Genomic DNA, 21,071 nt, shown 5'->3' on the forward strand with positions numbered 1-21,071 from the left:
CTCCATGTGATATCCTTTTAAAATGAGGAGACCAGGACTTCAAAGTACTTCTCCCAATATCAGAGAGAATTATTTAGCTTAGGTCTCCTCTGTTGGAAGATACCACTTGAGGAAAAGCAAGAATACCGTAGAATTGGATAAAATTGCTAGTGGCATAGGGAGGGTGGATAGAGGGCAGTTGTCCACTGTCTTTACCTATTAAAACAGCCGGGGCCGGGGGTGGGCACAGAATGAAAGGAGCAGGTGGCATGCTCAGAGTGGAAGGATATAGTAGATAACTTGGGGCATTGTCAAGCTGTGGAATTTGGAATCACAAAGCACTGTAGATATTACAGACAACGTGACTTAAAAACCACCAAGCAAGTTAGTAGAAGAAAAAGCTGTTGAATGCTACCTCTGGTTTAGAGTCCCATGGTGGCAAATCCATGGAAGATGGGACACACTGGTAACAAAGCATTGGAGTATGTTACCTTTTACCCTTCTTGTTATGTGATTACTGTTGGCTGCTGACGGAGCGGGGTTACAGAGCCTACGTCACTTTGATCTGGCATGGTACAGCTGTGTGTGTTCCACCTAGTTACACGTGGTTTTTTATAGTAGCTCTAGCTTGCTTATTTAAAAAAAAAAAAAACACAGACCAAACAAAAATATCCTCTTGAAAACATAAGCCAGTTGCTGGCCATGCAAATTTGTCACAATTCCAAGAAATGACCTTCCTGTTCATATGCTGATCCATTCTTAATACCGGGTACAAGATCACTTTGCTTTACATTCCCACTGCTACTTGTCAGCTTTTCCTAATGCACAATACTGCTGGACTGGTCACCTCTGACTCTTGCTATGGGATTTCAGCAGCTGTTATTACATTGGATCCATTCAAGGTATTAACCTCTTCATGAACGAAATGGAGTGAAATCCACGATGGCTGTGAGATAGCAGGAAAGAATAGTTTGAGTGTAGCGCTGTGTTCTGTGTGATTTAAGGCAATAAAATAATAGAAGACAACTTTTTAACACAAGTAAGATGGTCACGATAAAGAAGGGAAGCTCACTGTATGACAAAATAATACAATATGACTTCAGTAAGTACCGTTCTGGTTTCTTTCTAAGATTTCAAAAACAGCATGCCACTTCAATGTGCACTTCCTAACGCAGACTATGGCAGCCTGTGTGACAGAGCATATGCTTTTTCATAACCTGAAGGGAACTCTGGTCTTGTATTCATACCACATCTAAAGTTTAAACAACAGAATTTGAGAGAAAACTAGTATATGTTAGGCCCCGTCTGGTGAATGCTGAACTTGTACTAACTTGTTTCTTTTAGGGCTGTTTTGCAAGTCTGTGTCGGCTCTGTATGTGTGTGTGTGTGCTTACAAAGTTGATTATTGTGCACAAACTCAGAGCATTCTGTGAAAATGAACAACTTAAAATCGCACTTTCAGAAGAAAGTTTGTTCATCTGCAGTGGTAATGCTGTTAACTGCTTTCTTTAATGACATTATGAGAGCAAGCTGTTGATCTCTTCTGGAGCTCAGGGTCCTACAGGTTGTAACAAGAGTTCCTTCTTTCTTCTCCTTTAAACATGATCTTGACTTCTGGATCAGAGATTCCATTTCTAGGAAAGAAATGTGAGTCTCTATTGACACAGTTTGTCTGTGAGCCCTATAGCTTGTCCTAAGCAGCTGGAAGGCTCTGGGCAGCAGTGGAGAACCTAAAGCTGTTTCTGTTTCCTTAGGCTGTGCTACGGACTTAAATGAGACTTTAAATATGCCTTACCACATAGCGAGTGAAAGTTTGTGAAAGTACATGATTTGACTTAACTACTGTCTCTTTTTACTTATTTTCAGTGAAAGACTAGATTTGCGAGTCCATGAAAATTGCTGCCTTGGAATCTCTCCCCAGTGAGAGTTCCAGTAATGGAGATACTGGTCTTCTCCCTTGCAGCCTGGCATCTTTCCTGTGAACGAGATTGGTGTATACTGACATGCTACAGGCTGGAATATACTCTAAAATAGTATCTAATATTTTTAGAAATATTTTCACATGCTTTCACGATTATCTGCATCCAACAATTTGACCTGTTTTGCAGTTTTGTAACTTATTTAATTTACGTGAAAAGTATCTTGACCATATAATATTTCTAGGCCAGTGGCATTAATATTTCAGAAAATGAGGTCAAAGTTACTTTAAACAGATTCTCTACTAGTGTGTTGTGGTGTCTTTAGTGTACCAGTTTACTCTAGCTGAGAATCTACTACTTTGACTTGGTTAAAACATTAACACATTCCATCAACGTTATTTATAAGTTGTGCTTTTCTATCTACATAGTGAATACTCCCGAGTATTAAACACCCAAGAATTGTTGGATACTGTGATAGGCTTGAAAGGAAGGTGGTGAGTGGTTTTTTTGAGGAAAACTGCAAGTTATTGTTTGTTTCAGGATTATATCGATAACTCCAGAGATGCAACTGGTTCGACTGCCATCTTATAATTAACAACTAAACTTAATGGAAACCTCTTCTTTTCCTTTTGTACAAATACATACACACGTGCACACGGACTAGTCAATGATACAGCTTCAGATATTTCAGTGTATTAGTAGTGCTGTTGGGTGTAGTTTCATTTGCTTGGGAAATGGGCAGATGTACATGATCCTCGTAGATCTTCCCATCTGCTTGGTAGCTTCATCCAGTTTGAAGCCATCTCTCTTTTAAAAAAAGAAAAGCATGCCTGATACTGATTACGAAAACATTGTTTTCAAGAAGCTGACGCTAAATATATAAATAGGATGCTGGCACTTCGTTTCATTTATTTAGTAGGGAAGCTATTCCTTCTCCCGTAGCATCTGTTCTGTCTCTCCAAGGCGTGAAGGACTGGCTGACATACCTGGATCTTTCATTACGCAGTTTTTTATTCTCTGCTATGACTTAGTCAAAACGCCAAGAAAATTTTTCCTGTCATTACGTTGCTCTCACAGATTTTCTTCTTTTGTTTTAGTTGTGACTGAGAAGCCTACCTTCTTCTTCTGGTGCTTTGACTTTTACCAATTATTTTTTGGACAGGCTCAGCGCACTCAGAATAATCCCCGCCCGAAACAGAGTAGCTGCTTTGTTCAGTGTGCTCTGTTGCCGCAGGGCAGGAGCTCTCTGCCCTCCCGGGGCACGGGCAGGCCCGGGGCTTGGTCCCTCGCGCCCTGGCCGGGCAGAGCGCTGCCCACGCCAGCGTGGCTTTTGTCCTGCCCCGCTGACGCTCCTGATTGCTCTGCAGCTGGCGAAAACACTTCCAACAGCCAAAAGCCTTTTTTTGCAGCTTCAGCCTTGATGCCTCTCTCGCTAATGGCGTTTCTTCTTTTCTTCTTAACCTGTTTCTGCTCTAGTCTGCAGGGGCTTTTTGTCATCGTAATGAGCTCTCTTTATCATTAATCTCCCTTTCCATCCCATCTGCATTTTTCTACTTGAGTTGGGAGATTCACAGACACCTTTTTTAATTCAGTTCTTTCTCCTCACTTTGGACTGGAGGGTGCCTTTCTTCTTTTGTCTTAAACAAAGTGCTCTGGTTTGTTATTATTATGTGTGATACTATAATTCTGCACAAGTCTCCTTGCCTATAGTTTTATCTAGCTTTTTTTCTGACGTTAGGAGGAAGAGATTACAACAGTTTTGTCTGTCTGCATGATTATTTTCTGAAGTCCTCAAAGCTGTCCTCCACAGTTCTTCACTTCTGTCTTTACAGGAGACTCTTCTGATTATTTGAACTGGTTCTCTTTATGTAAGCTGCTAATTGCACACGAGGCAGCTGCTCTGTTTCTGTAGCCTGGGAAAACCCTGACATGCTTAAAAGGGTTCTCTTTAGTTTTGTTGTCAGGGTTTTCAGGGTTTGGTTTTCTTTTGTTTTGTTTTGTTTTTTTAATGTAGCTGAAGTCAGAGAGTCATCCCATGCAGCCCTATGAATTTCATAGTTGCCTTTTCTTCAGTCTCTCTATTTAATGGTCAGCTGCTGAATCTTGTCTTTCTGATGTAGCTTTTAGTCGGCTGAATCACTCCTTAACTGATCTATCAATTGTTTCACAGGCTGTCCCTTCAGGAAAATAAAGGAGTAGCTTGCCAGGGTACAATGAGGTTTCTGCGTTTTCGGTGGGATTATCCATTGCAGTCTTTATTTACTACAACATATTATTACTTCACATTTTTATTAGAGTCAGGGTACACAATTAACTATCAAAGAGTAAACTACTATAAAACGTATGCATCAGAGGACCCTCCTAACTGTCTGCTGCTCCTGCATTTGATGCTTTGTTTTTCTGAGAGCTTTGTTTTTCTGTTTTTCTTTTTGTATTCTTTCATGCAAACACACTTTGTGTGGAAATCGATCATTATCATAAACTGGTGTTTGGTGGTGGCAAAAGGTACGAGTGTGTCTAATGTGCTGCTCACTCACTTTTTGGAAGGTAAGAAGGGAGTAGCTGCTGTGCTCTAGAGCACTGTCTGTCTTCACTTCTTCAATTTTCTTAATTTTTATTTGGAGAGAGGACACGAAACGCTTCTGAATGCTGTGGAGCCTCCTTACCAGAGTACAGATAAAAGCACTTTTTCCTTTTTTTTGCTGGACTCATCAGTCTAGATCAGAGTTTATTTTTCTTTCAATGGTTAGATAAAACTAGTTTCCTGATACAGGGTTGAGAAATATTTTGTGTGTGGTTTTTTTTTAAGTTGATGCTCCTTCAGCAACCTATAATCTGTCTTGTCTACCATTGTCTCATGATTGGGTAGGATGTTTCTCATGCAAAGATGCAGTTAGGATGGTAGCTTTTGTAAAAAGGGATATTGAATTTTGCTACAAGTATGCGGGTCAGTAATTTTGTTTTGTGGAAACCTGAATCTCTTTCTCTTTTTGTTTTCTGGTAAATTTCCAATAACAGGTTGGAGCAGTGTATCTTAACACCTTCTCTGCCAGATAGGTGGCAAGTAAGTGGAACATAAATTGTGCACCAGGAACTTTTTTTTTTCCCCCAAACCGTTTATTCTGCGTGGCTCCTGCATGGCCTAATTGGATACAGTTTTACTTAATCCAAAACATTTTTCTTAACCTTTGTGCAATAATTTGTTTCTAAAAATACAGGTTACCATCGCTGTAAATGTAGGCGTTACATCATGGGTTAGGGAACGGTGAATTAGTAACGTTGTAGTATTGGAGGCTGTATGTCTAACATTCAATATGCTTTTCTTTTTCTTTTAAATTTCTTCGAAACCAGATTTGTGACTTTGGACTGGCTCGTGTTGCAGATCCAGATCATGATCACACAGGATTCTTGACAGAATACGTGGCCACGCGTTGGTACAGGGCTCCTGAAATCATGCTGAATTCTAAGGTAAGAACCAGAGTGCACTGCTGTGGTGCTTCTGCTGCTAGTTATTCACTTGTAAGGACCAATGTTGCTTCCCCGCCCTGTGTTTTTAGGATCAGAACACATGCATTGAGGAAACGTGGTAACGGATTTGCAGTACAGCTACCGGCTTGCAATAGATTTGTGATTGCAGATACAGTTATTGGGTGCTACAACCGAGTAATCACATGCAGGAGTTCCCATGTGTCCAGTTCCTTCCCAATCATAAGACTTCTTTCCATCAAATGCTGTTCCGCAGAGGAGGACAGAAGTACCAGCAATGAGGGCGTTTTACTACTGTCTTCATCAAGGCTTGCAAATGTTGCCTTAATATTATCTTGACATCTTGATTTAGGTTTAGAATGTATAATGAGGGTGAATGTGATTCTGAAGGCATGTGATCTTCATTGTGTGTCAATCTTAATTGCATTCCCATAGTCTTAATGAAATCATCCCTTTGTTTTTTTTATACTTGGAATTATTCTTATGTTGTTCTGTTCGTGTCTTAAGGTGCATCCAGTCCCTGTATGGTGGGAGTAATGGGTGTCCTTCCTAACCTTTGCATTATTTTCTACAGCCATACACTTGTTTACAAAACACCTAAGTGACATCTGTCTGTGTTTTATATTCTTCAAAGACTTTGCTTCTGTAGGGCTGTTGCTTCATTGGTGGTTGGGTCTGATTTGTTGTGGCAATAGTGTCTGATGAGCTTCTAGAAAATAGTCATCGGACCAATTGAGGGTTTTTTCCCAGCTCTTGTGTTTTAAACCTGCATTGAAGCCATAAACACAGGGCAACTAAGCCTTATTTCTGGTTATCCACATACATTTATCAGCAGCTTTTACAAGAAAATATTTTGTGTGTCTCTTAAGAGGTGGTCAACTTAATTTTCCTGGCCTATAGCCCGATTCCCTTTAGAGTTACAGTTACCTTGAAAACAAATGCTCAAGTGATCCCACCCCGAGAAGCCGCTGAGGTGGCTGTGGATTTGGCAAAGTTGGCTTCGGCAAAGTTGGATTCAGCTGTCATTGGAACCTCCCTGCTAATGGGAGGGGGCGTAGCGGGCAGTGGGCTCTGGGAGAATAAGGCCAGGGAGCTTGTGGGACCAGGGGTGCTTGAGGTGAACTTGCTCCCATGTTACCCAGGCACCAGTGCTGCTGGTGTGCTTCTGAATAAAAGCCTTTTCTTCTGGAGAAGGTGGGTTATCCGTACACATGGAAACAGGGCTGTTTGTTCCGTTCTTCTCATATCCCACTTACTGTTATTGGCCTTCTCACATCATCTTTACTACTTACTTACCTGTTGTGTTTTACAAATGAGCTGGCCAACAATGTGTTTGCCCTTTACCCCCTTGGATGCTGAAGGATTCTTGTGTGCTATTTGGGTTATATTAGGAAGAAGGATGGCTTTTTTTTGCACGTGTTTACTATCCTGTTAGGAGCTGTAGAATTAAGAAGAATAGCTTGTTTCCAAAATTTGTTAGTGTAAAGTTGCTATAAAATTACGGAGTCTCAAAAATTAGCAGTTGGCAAGTATGTTTAGCTAAACTTAGAGAATCCTTTGGGAAAAGTGTATCTTGCAGGCTTCAGTTCTTGCTGCCCCTTCGAAACAGTGTTTTGGTAGACAATTCTCAATTATTTCATTCTGTACAGAAAACTCAGACAGCATGAACAGGCATGACTCATCTAAAAAAAGATTTATTTGCATGCACTTTCAAAATTTACTGAAGTAACATGTTGCTGCAATTAGGCAAAAGTTTCTGTCAAAAATGTGGTTTTGCTTCACCTGCAGGGTTACACCAAGTCTATTGACATCTGGTCAGTCGGCTGTATTCTGGCAGAGATGCTCTCCAACAGACCTATCTTTCCAGGAAAACACTACCTTGACCAACTTAACCATATCCTTGGTAAGCTTTATGTAAGAGCAGCATTTCCACATCTGTCTGTCTCCATCTTTTCTACCAGCTAGACTGGTCTGGGTCATTCATTTCTTTGTTTTGTTGGTCAATGTATAAAGTATGGATCTATAAGCGTATCATCTGTTCCCCGTAGTTACTTCTGCAGTAATTTCTACAACAAATTGTATACTGTTAGGTCCAGGTCAATTATTTTATTTTAGATTTCTATAGATACACCACTTAACTGGATCTTTTAAACAGATTACTGATGACTAGAAAACTCAAATGCACTCATTTATTTACAAGAAAAAATAACAAATCTTTTTAGTAAAGGTTTCTAAAAAAATTCTAAGGTATTCTGTACTTTTAAAACTTTTAGTCTGAAATCTTCTTCCCAGCAGTTTTAATGTTGAGTTTTAGCAAATGTGATATAACCGTTTTAATGTGCTTTTCATAGGAATGCAGAACTGTGTGTATTTTTTTATAGGTATACTTGGATCCCCTTCCCAAGAAGATTTGAATTGTATAATAAATTTAAAGGCCAGAAACTACTTGCTTTCCCTACCACACAAAAATAAGGTACCATGGAACAGGCTGTTTCCAAACGCTGACCCCAAAGGTATTTTATGTTCTATTACATTGTATCAGATCTTCAAAAATGGAAATAAGCACCAAAAGTAATGGCAGGATGGGATTTTTAAAACCACCCTAAGAATTTGTCTTTATCTATATTGGAAACAGAACATGCATGTCCCATAAAACAGCAATATAAATCTAATATAAAACCATAAACCAGCATGAAACCCTCATTCTAGCTTATCTTTTTAAAGCAATTTTTTACTAAAACTAAGATTATGTGTTGTGGTGTTTGATCTTTAACTTACATGTAAAATGTAAATCCTGACTTTGAAAGCATGATACGTTACTCAAGTACAGAAATAGACTTTGGATTTTGACATAAGCGTCAAACAAATCTTGAACTTTTTTCTAAACTAGGATAGGAGAGAGCTGCGTATTGCTGAACTCGGTATAGTTACGCAGGTTGTGTATCAGTTCTAGATACTGATACAGTTCTAGATACAGGATAATTTCAATCCAAGTATGGGTCCTTAGGCAGTACAAAAGGTTAAAATTTAATGGGTTAAAGAATTCCCGTTACAATAAGTGGATCAAAAGTTATAAAAGCAGAGTGTAATAATTTTTGCCTTTCTTAACACAGCTTTAGTGAAAGGTAAATGTGATTTTGTTTTGCTGTATAGCTATTAACTTGCCTTTTAAATTCTAAGGGTGGTTGTATTCACAGTGCAGTGCTCTTTTACCTGCTCTGACACAATTCATAAGTCACTTTTTTTTAAAGCTGATATGATAATTTACTCTTAGTGAATATGATCAGGTGCTCAACTGCCATGTAAAAGCTGATTTCCACAGATGGAGCTGTGTAGAACTGATTCTCCTTATCATTGAGAGAAACAGCAGTGATTTATTCTGCTTTTATCATAGTGCTCATCAGTGCGAGAATTGTTACTGTGGGCTTCTGACAGCTCAAGCTGTAGCACTGCTGACATGCTTAACTGCTTGGGGAACATGCGCTTCGCATGACTTTCTGCAGCACCTTTCATCGAAACCTTCAGAGCAGCTTTGACAGCGCCGTGTTTCAAGAAGCTGTTTTTGTCAGTCATTTCGGTGAAAGGCATTGTGCACGATGTGCTTCAGCATGGAGCGCACGTGAGTTCCCAGCCTTGAGAAAGCTGCACCAGAATATTGAACATGAATTGCTGTGCAAGTTTGCAGCTTTTTCAAGCTGCCATTGAATGCAGAAGTTCTCTCTCTTCTGCAATGCTTGGTATGCAACTACTGCTGCAGTAAGAAGCCTCTATTGAAGTTCTGTGTCATAAACGATGAGAAGAAATGGAATGGAATTTAGGATATTGCAGATATCTTTGGGCTTCTTGCTACTATAATCATTCTGTTTTCTTTTCTTGGAGAAGGAAAATCTGTTACAATCAAAGTAACTGAACAATCGTGGTAACTCTGACTTGTAGCATTTGTCCCAAGTTTCATCAGACCTCACTCTCTGTCTTACTGTATCTTCAAGTTCTCTATGGATTCTTTATGAGCTGTCTTCAACAGATTTTGCCTGAATCTCATGAATATGAATATATTTCCATTGTAGCTGGAGAGTGTCTTCTGGGCTGCTATTTATGCTATAATAGTTCACTGTGATGATCTGGAACTCTTAATTGACTTCTGGATGATACTTTCATCATTAAACAGCCAAGTTTTCTTTTCAGAATAAGAACATATTCTGGATTACTTTTTCATTCCAGAAAAGCTTTCTTTTGGTTCAGATTTTTGACACAAAAACTCAAAGCATCTGTTCGAGTGAAGGAAAAGCCTCATCTGTTCAATTTCTGCTGTCGTTAAAACCATATTGTTCCATAAGGTTCTGTGCATTTCTTCCCTCCACGTTTGTTCTGATGCTGAAGAAAAGCCTTTGGAAGGTTAGACCTCCATTAGGTCTGTAACCTAATGGGAATGTAACCAGGGAACGCTGGTAAGATGGGCTGGCAAAGACACCGCCCAAGTCGCAGGAAGCAATCTGCTGCTTCTGTTACTACAGCTGGGAAACTCCAGCTGTAAATTGAAATTAGCACAAAACTTCTTAGAGTAGCGTGTGTTTTCCACGTAATACCAGTGTTTGTAACACTTCCCTGCTTTGGAGTGTGTATTAAACTCTTGCTGACTTTTTTTTTTCCCTCTTAGCACTTGATTTGTTGGATAAAATGTTGACCTTTAATCCCCATAAGCGGATTGAAGTGGAGCAAGCTTTAGCCCATCCATATCTGGAGCAGTATTATGATCCAAGTGATGAGGTAAAGACACAGTTAAAATGTAAATTTTCTTTTTTTGTTTTCTTCATTAGTTTAAGGACACTGTTTCTACTGCTCTAATGGAATTGAAGAATGACTTGCATGAATTTACCAGAGTTTTGTGTTTCTTATTCTAGTACAACATTTTGGAGGTGCAGCTCAATAAATAGATGTACTGTCCTGAAAATGGATTTCTTGGCTCGCTATGGTCTTGTTTCATAATGTCCAAGATAAAGGAGGAGAATAACTGAGTTTGCCATCAGATTATGCATTTTAAATGCAAATCTGAATTTGCTGTGGTTTATAATTCTGATGAGATTTTAGGTTACTTTTGGTGAAGAAGTAAGGGAGGAAGAAATAAGCTAGTTTTCCTCAAGGGACAGATATGTTTATTCCAAGAAATACTAATGTTTCACGTAATTTTTCTTCAGGTAGATACTAACTTATGAGCCTTTAACAAATATTTTAACTTGTGGTTTAGATTTGAGTAGCTACTTACTATGGTTTGATTTAAAATTTGGTAAACTAATATATAAAGCACACAAAGGACTAATAGAATGAGTTCTTCCTTGAGGACTGCGTAGTGTTAGATATTTTTGTGAAATGCATTTTCAGATTTTTTTTCCCCTATACAAGGACTATATGAAATTAAATGGAACAGTAATATTTTAAAAAAGTAATAATGTTTCTTTATATTATTAAGCCTGTAGCTGAAGCACCCTTCAAGTTTGATATGGAGTTGGATGACTTGCCGAAGGAAAAGCTGAAAGAACTGATTTTTGAGGAAACTGCTAGATTCCAGCCAGGATATCGATCTTAAGTTGTGCATAGGTAAAGTCACAGCAGTACAAAACCACTTTTGGAACTTTTTTTACCACTAGTGAAATGTAGAACTTACCTTTTCTATTGCTAGGATAACTAGGTGTTAAAGGATAGCTTTATGCTTGTTCCTTTGGCCTCAGTCCCATTCTGCGGTTAGAGACAGGTTAGTTTTACCTACAATGTTGAAGTGTCTGCAGGGAGTCCAGGCAATTGTCAGAGATGTTTACCTAGTTTTTAGGTTACATTTAAGAAACAAGAATTACATTTAAATAGTGCTCTCAGAATAAAAACTATGGTAACACTTTGAAATGCAAATTTTATTAAAAAAATAAATTTAAGGGGGCAGTATTCTTTATATATTACAGACTATTTTGTCATATAGCTTCAAATGCTTTTCAATAAACTTCTTCCTTAAATGTAAAGTACAGAGAAGAAATCTCTTAAATTACTTTAAAAGGAAAAAAAAATTAGCTTCAGTATGATTTAACTTCAGTTTTAAGTACCTCTGAAATAGTCTAAGTAAATAAGAATAGGTATCTAAATATTCATAAATTAGTTATGATCAATCTTCCTAATCTTTTGAAGATTTAGAATATTAATTTAAAGTGTAATGTACTGATATTCACTGTCTGTGACTTTTTTTTAAATCTATGAACTTAACTGGTCTTTATATACCATGAGGCTTGCAAGTTTCAGCAGTTTCATACAAAATTGGTCAAATACTGACTTGAATAATTTTTATTAACACTTAGAAGCACAGAATGGTTTGGGTTGGAAGGGACCTTTAAAGGTCGTCTAGTCCCACCCCCCTGCAGTGAGCAGGGACATCTTCAACTAGATCACATTGCTCAGAGCCCCCTCCAGCCTGACCTGGAATGTTTCCAGGGATGGGGCATCTGCCACCTCCCTGGGCAACCTGTGCCAGTGTTTCACCACCCTCATCATAAAAAGTTTCTTCCTTATATCTACTCTTGTGAAACTTCTGTGTTACTAATAGTTAAAGTGTCAAAGTGTAGTACTGGCAAAGAAAAACAAACAAAAGACAGCCTAATCTAGGTTGCCTGTTTTATGGTCTTAAAAGTAGTTTCTGTGCAGTTCTCTGTTCCCAGCAGTGTTCTACAATCACTGGTTTTTGTTGGTGAGTCCAGCAGAAAGGTTAAGTTTTGAGCTAGCGAACTTCCTCACTGCAAGAAATCCATGAAAGAAAGGAAAAAAAAAAAAAGTAGAGGAAACTTTTGAAAACACAGTTTTTACTTAAATAAGGTAACTTCTGTTGCCAGTGTGTAGAAAATTCAAATGCATAGAAGTTCACAAATGAAGTCATTTCAATATTTAGAAATACTGTGTTTTGTTTATTGAAGCTTACTAGCTAACATTTGAAACTATTTCAGTGATTAAGTTAGGTGGATCTGAGGTTCACACACCTGGCTCTTACTGTTAGCCAAGCATTGCCGTTAGAACTAGCCCTGGGGCACGGTAACCCGCGTGCTGCTCACTTCCCGTCCGCGTTTCCTAGAGCTGATTTTGTACATGAGGCACTAGCAGCACATGTGCACGTTCTGGAAGAACATGATGTGTGTTTTTAGGAGTAAGATGAAACCTGTTACTAATAGGCTGTGGTATCAAGGAAGGGAGAGGAAATAGCTAATATTGTGGTGAATTGTAGTTTGTCATCTCTCCTGTTTGCCTCTTTGCCCAGACCATGCTTACCTAGGTTGTATTAGGGATTAAGGGATAAAGGGATCAGGGATAAAGATATTAGTGATCCAGTGCGAATGGAAATTTCTGGTTTGCTAAAAATGTTACTTTAAATGTTACTATGAAGAGTTGATTTGGCTGACATGATACTGAAATTTAAATATTGTACTCGGCTCGATAATGATACGCTGGTAATTTTTCCTAGTCATTTGTGGGTAGAATTATTAGCTATTCCACGTCACAACAGCTGAAACATAAGTGGTTGCTATCCTAGTGAAGGCCAAGCCCCAGGAGTTGGCTTAAAATGGACAGTGACGGTCTCTTCCTGTGCACTTCTACTCCCCTGCACTCCCCTGTACTGTATCAGCCAGCTCTTCTCAGTGTTATTTCTTCACGTTCAAAACTTCCCCCTTGGCTGTAGTTTTTGGAATTGAGAAGCAATGTGAAAATAACAGATTCTTCAGATCACCAAATAATGTGCTTCATTAGTTATGATTAATCTTCCTAATTTTTTTAAGATTTAAAATTTTAACGTGTAATGTACTGATATTCACTGTCTCTGACTTTCTTTTTTTTCACATATATTGGTACTGCTGTCTCTGCCTCATGGTAAACAACAGTGTACATAAACCACAGAAACAGGAAAGTAGGTTTGTTTTAGAAGGCGATGTTAAAACTTTCTTCACTGAAATATGTCTCTGCTCTTTTTTGTAGGACAAGGACTTAAAGGACTGGGCATGCTCAAACGTTGCTGTTCCTCTTCCCAGTTCTTTATTGTTGGTCATGTCTTGTGGCCTCTCTCAGCTTATCCACTAACTCCTTTGAGCCATTCAGGAGGGCAGTTCCTGGTAGTTTTGGCTTTTCATGCTTTCAATGAATCTTTTAAGCCTGAAGAATTGTAATTGACACTCCTATGCGTAATGCCCATTGTTGCCCTGTTGCAGTACTGTACTGTAAGTGCACCTACTGCTGGCCGTATTTTAACTGCTTGCTTTCTGGTTTGAAAGATGCAGTGGTTCCTTTCACTCCTGGATCAATATCCAAGAAGATAATTCATTAACCTGTAAGAAGTTTACACCATGAACTATGTTTTTCTGACTTTACTGAAGTCGCTGGCATTTTTTTTTTTTAGAAAAGCTACTATTCAGGGCACTTTAAGTCAGTGACATCCCAGATTTTTTTTGCACTTCCTTTTTAAATAGAAATGGTTAGCATCCAGCGGAGTTTATACCATTATGTTATGGATTCCAGCATAAGTCGTGTTCATGTTAATCTTGCTTATGCACTTGTTTGGGTGTCCTGTGCTGTACATACAGGTATTCCATACAGCGTAAGAACCACAGAGGAACCCAACTTAATTGAATTCATCTAAGACACGCTTTTTCCACGCATTGATAAAATTTGTACCCTTTTCTCCCCGCCTTTTCGAAAAGAGATCATTTAAAGTTTAACCGTGCTGGAGGCGTAGTACTTCCAAAGTTCATACCAGGTAGTAGTGCTTATAAGACTTGTGCAAAGAGAATGAGTGGCAGCTCGCCAACTTGTATTTACTCACCGCGTGGTGGAAGATTAACAAAGAACATAATGGCATGATGAGCTAACGGTGAATGCTTTTCTCTGTGGAAGGCATCCATGTGTGGTGGGAAGCGAGAAACCAAAATATGAAGTTAAACTCAGTCTACGTACTGCATACCAATGAAATGCTTCAAATGAGGACGGATAGTTTTTACGTTTGAGTCTAATCACTGACATTCAGAATTCTTGCAGAGAGGAACACTGCATCTTCCAATGAGAAAGTTTGATTTTACTTTTGCTCCTACAGCATGTCAGCATCTCAAGTTCATTTCTTGCAACCTACACTATGGTGATTTGTAATCAAGCCTCCATGAGCTCGTGACATGAAGTACTGTTCTGTTGTCAAGTACTATCAACCGTTTCTGATAATGCTGAGTTAGGACAACCAAACAAAGCTAGCACTAAATAATGTTTAAAATTGTATACCTTTTAATGATCTTTTCAAGTATTTGTTACTGAAATTGTATAATGTGGAGTTTACTAGGTGTTATGTTCCAGTGCAGTGCCTCCTTTTCTTTCCCCACTGCTCTCTGTGGTGAGAAATTTGCCTTGTTTAAAATAATTACTGTGCCCTCGCATGACTGTTAAAGCTTTCTGTGCAAAGATGATTGTCTAAGTGCCACATGCCTATGATTGAGAAAAAAAATAATCTATTGTTACCTCTGAGTTGTGTTCAACTGAAATGCTATTCAACAAATAACTTAGGAGAAATAGTTCTATTTTTAGCTTTTCATATCTCTGCTGTCTTTTTCTCATTTTATTTTGGCAGCAGTGAAGAATGGATTGTATAAAGACTGCTTGCTAATATGAACAAAATGCACTTGTAATTCCTGGAAATAAATTTAAATCTTATATCTTCACATTAACATTAAGAATTAGTTTTTGGTTTCCTCTTGGGTAATGTTGTTTGAATGGAAATCAGGTTCAATTGCTACTGTAGTATATAAGGATGCTTGCTGGTTAATAACTCCAGGCTTCCTCATACCGTTTAGTCTGCTCTTTGAAGAAATCTAGAAAGCCATTAACTTAGACTTCAATAGACAAGGGTGCTTACAAGATTCCATTTCAAAATTTTCTTTTTCTTATAGTTTAAGTATTAGTCTGCCAAAACTAATTTTTAATAAGCAAGGGTTCATCATTAAAGGGCATTTTCTATTAGGAAGTTCCTGTGGTACATAAATCTCTGTTGCGGGGAACACATTAGGAGCATTGTCAGGACACTGCACAGGTGGTCATTGAATTGTGGTATGGAACCTACGCTGAAAACATTTCTATGGAAATATGCACTTGACTGTTGATGCTAGTGTAGAAATTTCCCTTGACATTTCTACACGTCCTTACCAAAACGCTTTTCTCACTCAGTTTTGAAAAGTTGAAATATTTTGCAAATCTCTGCTACTTGTATGATCATCATTACTACAGGAATCATTTTTGAAAAGGTTGGAAAGGTGACTGTTACTGAAATTCGTTTGTAACACCTCCATTTTAATTCATTAAGGAAGAACTTTGGCAGCTTACTTCACCCTTCTCTTTCCTAATTCTTTTTTTAATACTTTCTTTAATTTTGGATTTCTGGGGAGGTGGACTTACCCTTGCATTCTGTCTCTCTGAGTGAGAAGCCGAGGGTTTGCTTTACCTGACATCTGGTGCTTTGGGGCTTTCTTCCTTAGCTACTCTTGCTGAATCCAACTGGCATCCATCAGTATCAGTAACCACATTCATCAATCTTTTACTGAATTCAGTGAACGTCATTGGGTTGCATTTGTCAATGTGTCAAATGCAGAAGCATGATTTTTTTTTTTTTTGGTCAGATTTTGAAAATAGTTTAAAAGAAGGTGCCTATAACAACACTGTATTAGGTCAGTTATTTCATCATTTTACGTTGATTTCCTTTATGTAGTTTTTATATTTTAGAGCGGAGAACAGCAACTCTTAATCGAAGTAACATGCATATTTCATGGTAAAGATGTTTTGGGAATAAGGAATGTAAACAGTTCACTGTCAAAAACATTCCAACCTTACAGCTGAAGAAAAATATGCAAACATAAAATTCTCACAGATGCTTTGGCAAATAAGCATCTTACTCGGCTGTCCTGACTGTCGCCAGACTCTTCCTCATCAGTGTCACATGTCGTATCAAATCTGAAGTGTACGACACTACACGGGCTGAGCGGTGTGGTGCACTAGGAGCTTTCAGGAGTAGCAGTAATGGTGTAACTCAGCAGTGGCCAAACTAGACCCAAGGAGTTGAGCGTGGTTTTCCTTACAGAATGAGAAAAAGAAAAACCTGTTGTTGCTGCCCACTGTAATATGCTACGATATATTTATACCATGTCGAAGTTGTTTGCTGAGCAACTGTACTATAGATTTAAACTTTATTAATATATATTTGCTTACGTTAGTGTAGTTTATATAGTCCTTGGTTATTGATAAATTTATTGTGTTGTTACAGCACAGTGATATGGTATAAATATAGGTCTATACATACCCATCATATACTCATGAATTTGGTCCCTTGCATAGTACTTTTATATTTGTACAGCTATGTCTTCAAGCAATCCCAGATTTTAGGGGAAATATTTTTGTAAATGCAGTGGTTTAAACAAAAAAGTCCAAACAATCCTTTTACTAAGTTTTAAATACATTTGTGGTTCAAAATGGTTTAGTTAACGATTGAAATCAAGACACTAAATTAGTGAAAAGTGCACATTAGTAAAGTGAAGCTTACAATGGTTTTTGTAGCATGTGCTGTGATCAAACTGAGTGAAACATTGGAGGAAATGTAAAAGTTGGACTACCTTTGTAAATCTAGAACAAATTTCTAAAGGTTGCAGCTGGTTTACTTACTATTGTTGCCTTTTCTTGTGTTGTATCAGTGTAGAGCACTCTGAAAATACTCAAACTGCTTTGTCTTTGCTTTGTACTGTTGGTGCCTTCTTAGTCATGTACCCCACAAGTCCTGCATAGCTAACTTAGTTAATGGTAAGTTTAAAATAAAAAAGCAAAGGAAGATTTTATAAAAAAATTTAAATCATTTTCTGTATGTTCTTATTCATTGTAACAATTAAACGTTTATATTGTGACAGACTTGTGATTTGGTTAATCTGTATAGATCAATTGTAAGTAGCAAAGGTTTATATTTCGTCTTATTCTTTTGATGTTGTAAACGTATGTGGTTTTCTTTTTTAAATCAGGTAACTTAATGTTCTGTTTTGGTTTTGGCATCTGAATCTTGTAAAAACAAATGCAAAGAAAATCATTAAATTGTGTCCCTGTATTACCAAATCAGCATAGTACTGTGCGTATATAGAATGACTGGAATTTTGCTGTAGAATGAGCTGCTGGTCTATAAACCGTGATTACCCTGCTGTGCATTGCATTGGCTGATCTAAAGAATCGCTGTCACTTGAACGCCGCGGTTGTGAGTAGCCTGCATTTCATATTTGTAAATACTCAAGCGTGCTTGTCCCACTGTATAATTATACCAGCCTGAAATTAAATTAGGGAAGCCATCCATAAAAACACAGGTGAAGTTTCTGTATAGACAGGCAGAAATGTTTTATCCTTTGGTGCAAGAAAGTTTCAAAATAGTCACTATTTTGAACTGTTGAGCACTGAGTAATGCAAGTAGATCTGGGTGTATCTGATGATTCACAGGCTCTTTTGACACTCCATATAGATATTCGTACAGCTATCGCCCTGTTCCCGTGAAACCTTGAAAATGATTACTTGAGCGATCCTTAGAGTTTTCACTTCACTGCAAGAAGGTTTTTCTCAGGCCAATGGTTTGAAACGTGTGATTTCTGGGAGCAATGCAAGTAAACTTACATCGCTGTCATGGGCTTTTAATGATTTTATTTTTCCCAGCATAAAATCAGACTGTGCCAAAGAACTGAACTCTTAGAAGGTGTAGTTGGATAATGGCAGCTAGAAACGTCTCTAATTAATATGAAAACATAGAAAAATGTGACCCGAAACCAAAGAGAGCTTAGCCATAACTGACAGATCTGTAACAAATCTGAGAACTGGCTTGTCAAAATTCAACTCTATCCCCTCTTAGGCTTTCATAGAAGAGTGTGTAATTTTTTTCCAGAACATTACAGAATTTCATTTTTGCAATAGATAAGTTTATTGTGTGTTCTTAGTTCTTCGTCGACTGTAGGTGCCTCTTGCTCTCCTTGCTCCCTCTAGCAGAATGTTACATTCACAGTAGCAGGTACTTCATGGCGTTCCTTCAAGGTATAACTACACTGCAGCTTGTCTCGGCAGAGGTTTTGACAAGCTGCTGATTGACTTCACACTCTTGTAGTCCCTAAGTAGGGTTCAGTTGATATATCATGCACATTTCCTATATTTCACTGGAATTGGACACTGATCCTCTCTATCTTTAAGCTTCAAGTATAATGGGCACTCTTAAACTGCTGGAATCAAAGACTGTAGAGATGGGTGCTTGGGTCTGTGTGTGGGCTTGTGGTTTGTGGGGGCTGGCCTGTTTCAGTGAGAGCCCCCTGGATGCTCTGGAAGCTGATCTGCTGGTGCTGGGGCAGATGGTGCACTCAAACACTCATGAAAGCTTGTGAGGAAGGACTTTTGAGCACAAGCCATGTTTATTTGAAGCTATACTAGTGTAGGTTTGATGGCATAAAGCTTCATAGAGCTCTGACCCCATGACTTTCTCTGCAGATCAAAGATGCCAGCTTCTGTGTTGCATACGTTTCATTTTCAATTATTCTTTCTACTAAATTGCATATACATAACACTTGACAAGCTTAAAAAACAAGAAAAACATTTGAGGCATGTAGACTTGGAAACTGTATCACATCAATACATGCCATGTCTGTTGACGGTTACCTTGCTCTGGTATGCCTTTTCACCATGCATGAAACTCTCAGCTAGCTTCAGAAGAGTTCTAGCTTGAACTCTGGTTCTGAAGGTGGCTTTGGTGAGTCTGCAAAACAACATCCTGGTAGTCTGTCAGGTGCTGGAGGTGGCCAGTGCTCACTTACCCTGTCAGAAATGCGGCCCCACTCGTGGTGTTCATTTGAAGGCTAATGTTGGAAGTCAGACAGGAAGATTGTTCTGTAGCCCCTCTATCTTGCCCCTTTATAAATTACTCATGCTGACTGCTTTCCTTCAGGTGTTTTCCAGAACTCTGCCTGATTTTTCAGTATATCTCGCTATTGACAAATTACTTTCCTCTTTATCTTCCTATTTGAAGTAAGTCTAAGCAAGTCCCAGTTGTTCCAGAAGTCATTTTTCTATAGGATTTGTGAGCTTTCTCATGAAGAACAACAGATTGTTGATCCTATTAGTTAAACTGATGTAAATCCAGTGAAGAGGTACACCAGAAAGCCAGAAGGTCTCCTGAGACTCTTCCTGTGGTCTGGTAACTATGTGGATGTCTGGGAAGGCAATACACAAATAAACACAAGGAACAGAAAGGAATAATGCATTGGGCTAAGATGCAGCATGTAACCCTGTTCTGATGGGTTTCTTTGTTGCTGTTGGGAACTCCTACCTCTGGTTCAGACTTTCTCTTTTTGACTCTAAATACCCTGTGAATACTGAAAGCTTCCTGCTTCTTCCTTAAAATTGCCTCTTGTCATCTTCTCAACACACAGAGCCTGTTTGCTTTAAGTTTCTTGCCTTTCCATCTGATTAGTGGGGTATGGAAATGTGTGATCCTTCTAGCTTTCCATTTTACTTGGTACAGAGGTAGGTTATGTTCATACCTGAAGGCTGGAAAAAGGAGTTTTAAAGAGTTCTGTTTCTGATTTCCCAGAAAAGAGCAAGAAATACCTTGACAGCATGTTGTTTGCTGCGTTTTCTCATCCAAAAATACGCAGTTTAAAAATACTTTCATTTTCTTGTGAGTCTTTCTGTGAGTTTGTGCAACACTCAACTATTAGCTGTCGACTGAAATATGACTTCTCCCTGTCTCCTTCCATGGCTGCTTGGGCTGGGCTGCTCTTTGATCTTGCTGCGTTACTGTCTTCCAGCAATGCTTCTCTTCCTCAGGGTTTTACACTTTCCATGTTGGTGTTTTTCTCCAGAGCCCTTTGTCTGCTGTGACTGACATGACGACTTCACTTCTTTGTTCTTACTTTTCTTTATCTCTCATGGCTGTAGATTACTACAGTCTCACAGCTCAACCTTTGTTTGCTTTTTAATTTTTTCCTTCTGTCAAGCTGAGCCAAGGACACCGCTGTGCTTACAGAGCTGGTTGCAGGCAGCTGACTCCTGGGCCGCTGGTTACAGCTGCTGGCTCTGGGCGAAAACTTGCATAGTGCGGAGCAGCTCCTCTCCCGCAGCCCGTCGGTGCGGTGCCCGGGATGGCACCAAGGTGCTGTGCAGTAGAGGGATCTGTTAATTCCACCGGATGGTTGTAACACTGACCTTGAATACACAACCCCGAAATAACAATGGAAACTTTTAGTCTCTCCAGCCATGACGCACGCTTCAGCATGCCTGAAAACTATCTCAAAATTTAGGCTTTTCTAGAAAAAAATATTAAAACCCAAAACTGCAAGAGAATGCTACAGAAAAATTTGCTATTTCTAAAAGACTTGAGATGCACCTTTTAGGGTTGTGGTGTTGTTAGATCCAAGACTAAATGGCTTGTTCTGAAGATATTTTTCTGCCTTAAAACTGCAAATGCAAAAATACTGAATGTTCATAATTTTGACTTGAGGCTTATTGAAATTATTATATCACAAGGGAGCTGAACAATTCAAAGGAAGGTTTTTTTTAGTCAAGCCTTTCTCCTAGTTCACCTTTGATTTCAATAGCTAGTACTTAAGAGGAAATTTTGACTAAAAAAACTTTTTA

At 38.6% G+C, this 21,071-nt stretch overlaps 1 protein-coding gene across 1 annotated transcript in view; it reads left to right on the forward strand.

Moving 5' to 3' along the window:
* MAPK1 (mitogen-activated protein kinase 1) overlaps window positions 1-17,566 on the forward strand; it is a 37,556-nt gene extending 19,990 nt beyond the window's left edge. The window contains exons 4-9 of the mRNA XM_086623227.1: window positions 5,250-5,366; window positions 7,173-7,287; window positions 7,766-7,897; window positions 10,042-10,151; window positions 10,852-10,979; window positions 13,383-17,566. Coding sequence (XP_086479353.1) covers window positions 5,250-5,366; window positions 7,173-7,287; window positions 7,766-7,897; window positions 10,042-10,151; window positions 10,852-10,968 — 591 coding nt within the window. The 3' untranslated portion in view covers window positions 10,969-10,979; window positions 13,383-17,566. The remainder of the gene's footprint in view (window positions 1-5,249; window positions 5,367-7,172; window positions 7,288-7,765; window positions 7,898-10,041; window positions 10,152-10,851; window positions 10,980-13,382) is intronic.
* The last annotated feature ends 3,505 nt before the right edge of the window (window positions 17,567-21,071 follow it).

The sequence above is a fragment of the Tauraco erythrolophus genome, chromosome 19, assembly GCF_009769465.1.
Source record: "Tauraco erythrolophus isolate bTauEry1 chromosome 19, bTauEry1.pri, whole genome shotgun sequence".
Lineage (NCBI taxonomy): Eukaryota > Metazoa > Chordata > Aves > Musophagiformes > Musophagidae > Tauraco > Tauraco erythrolophus.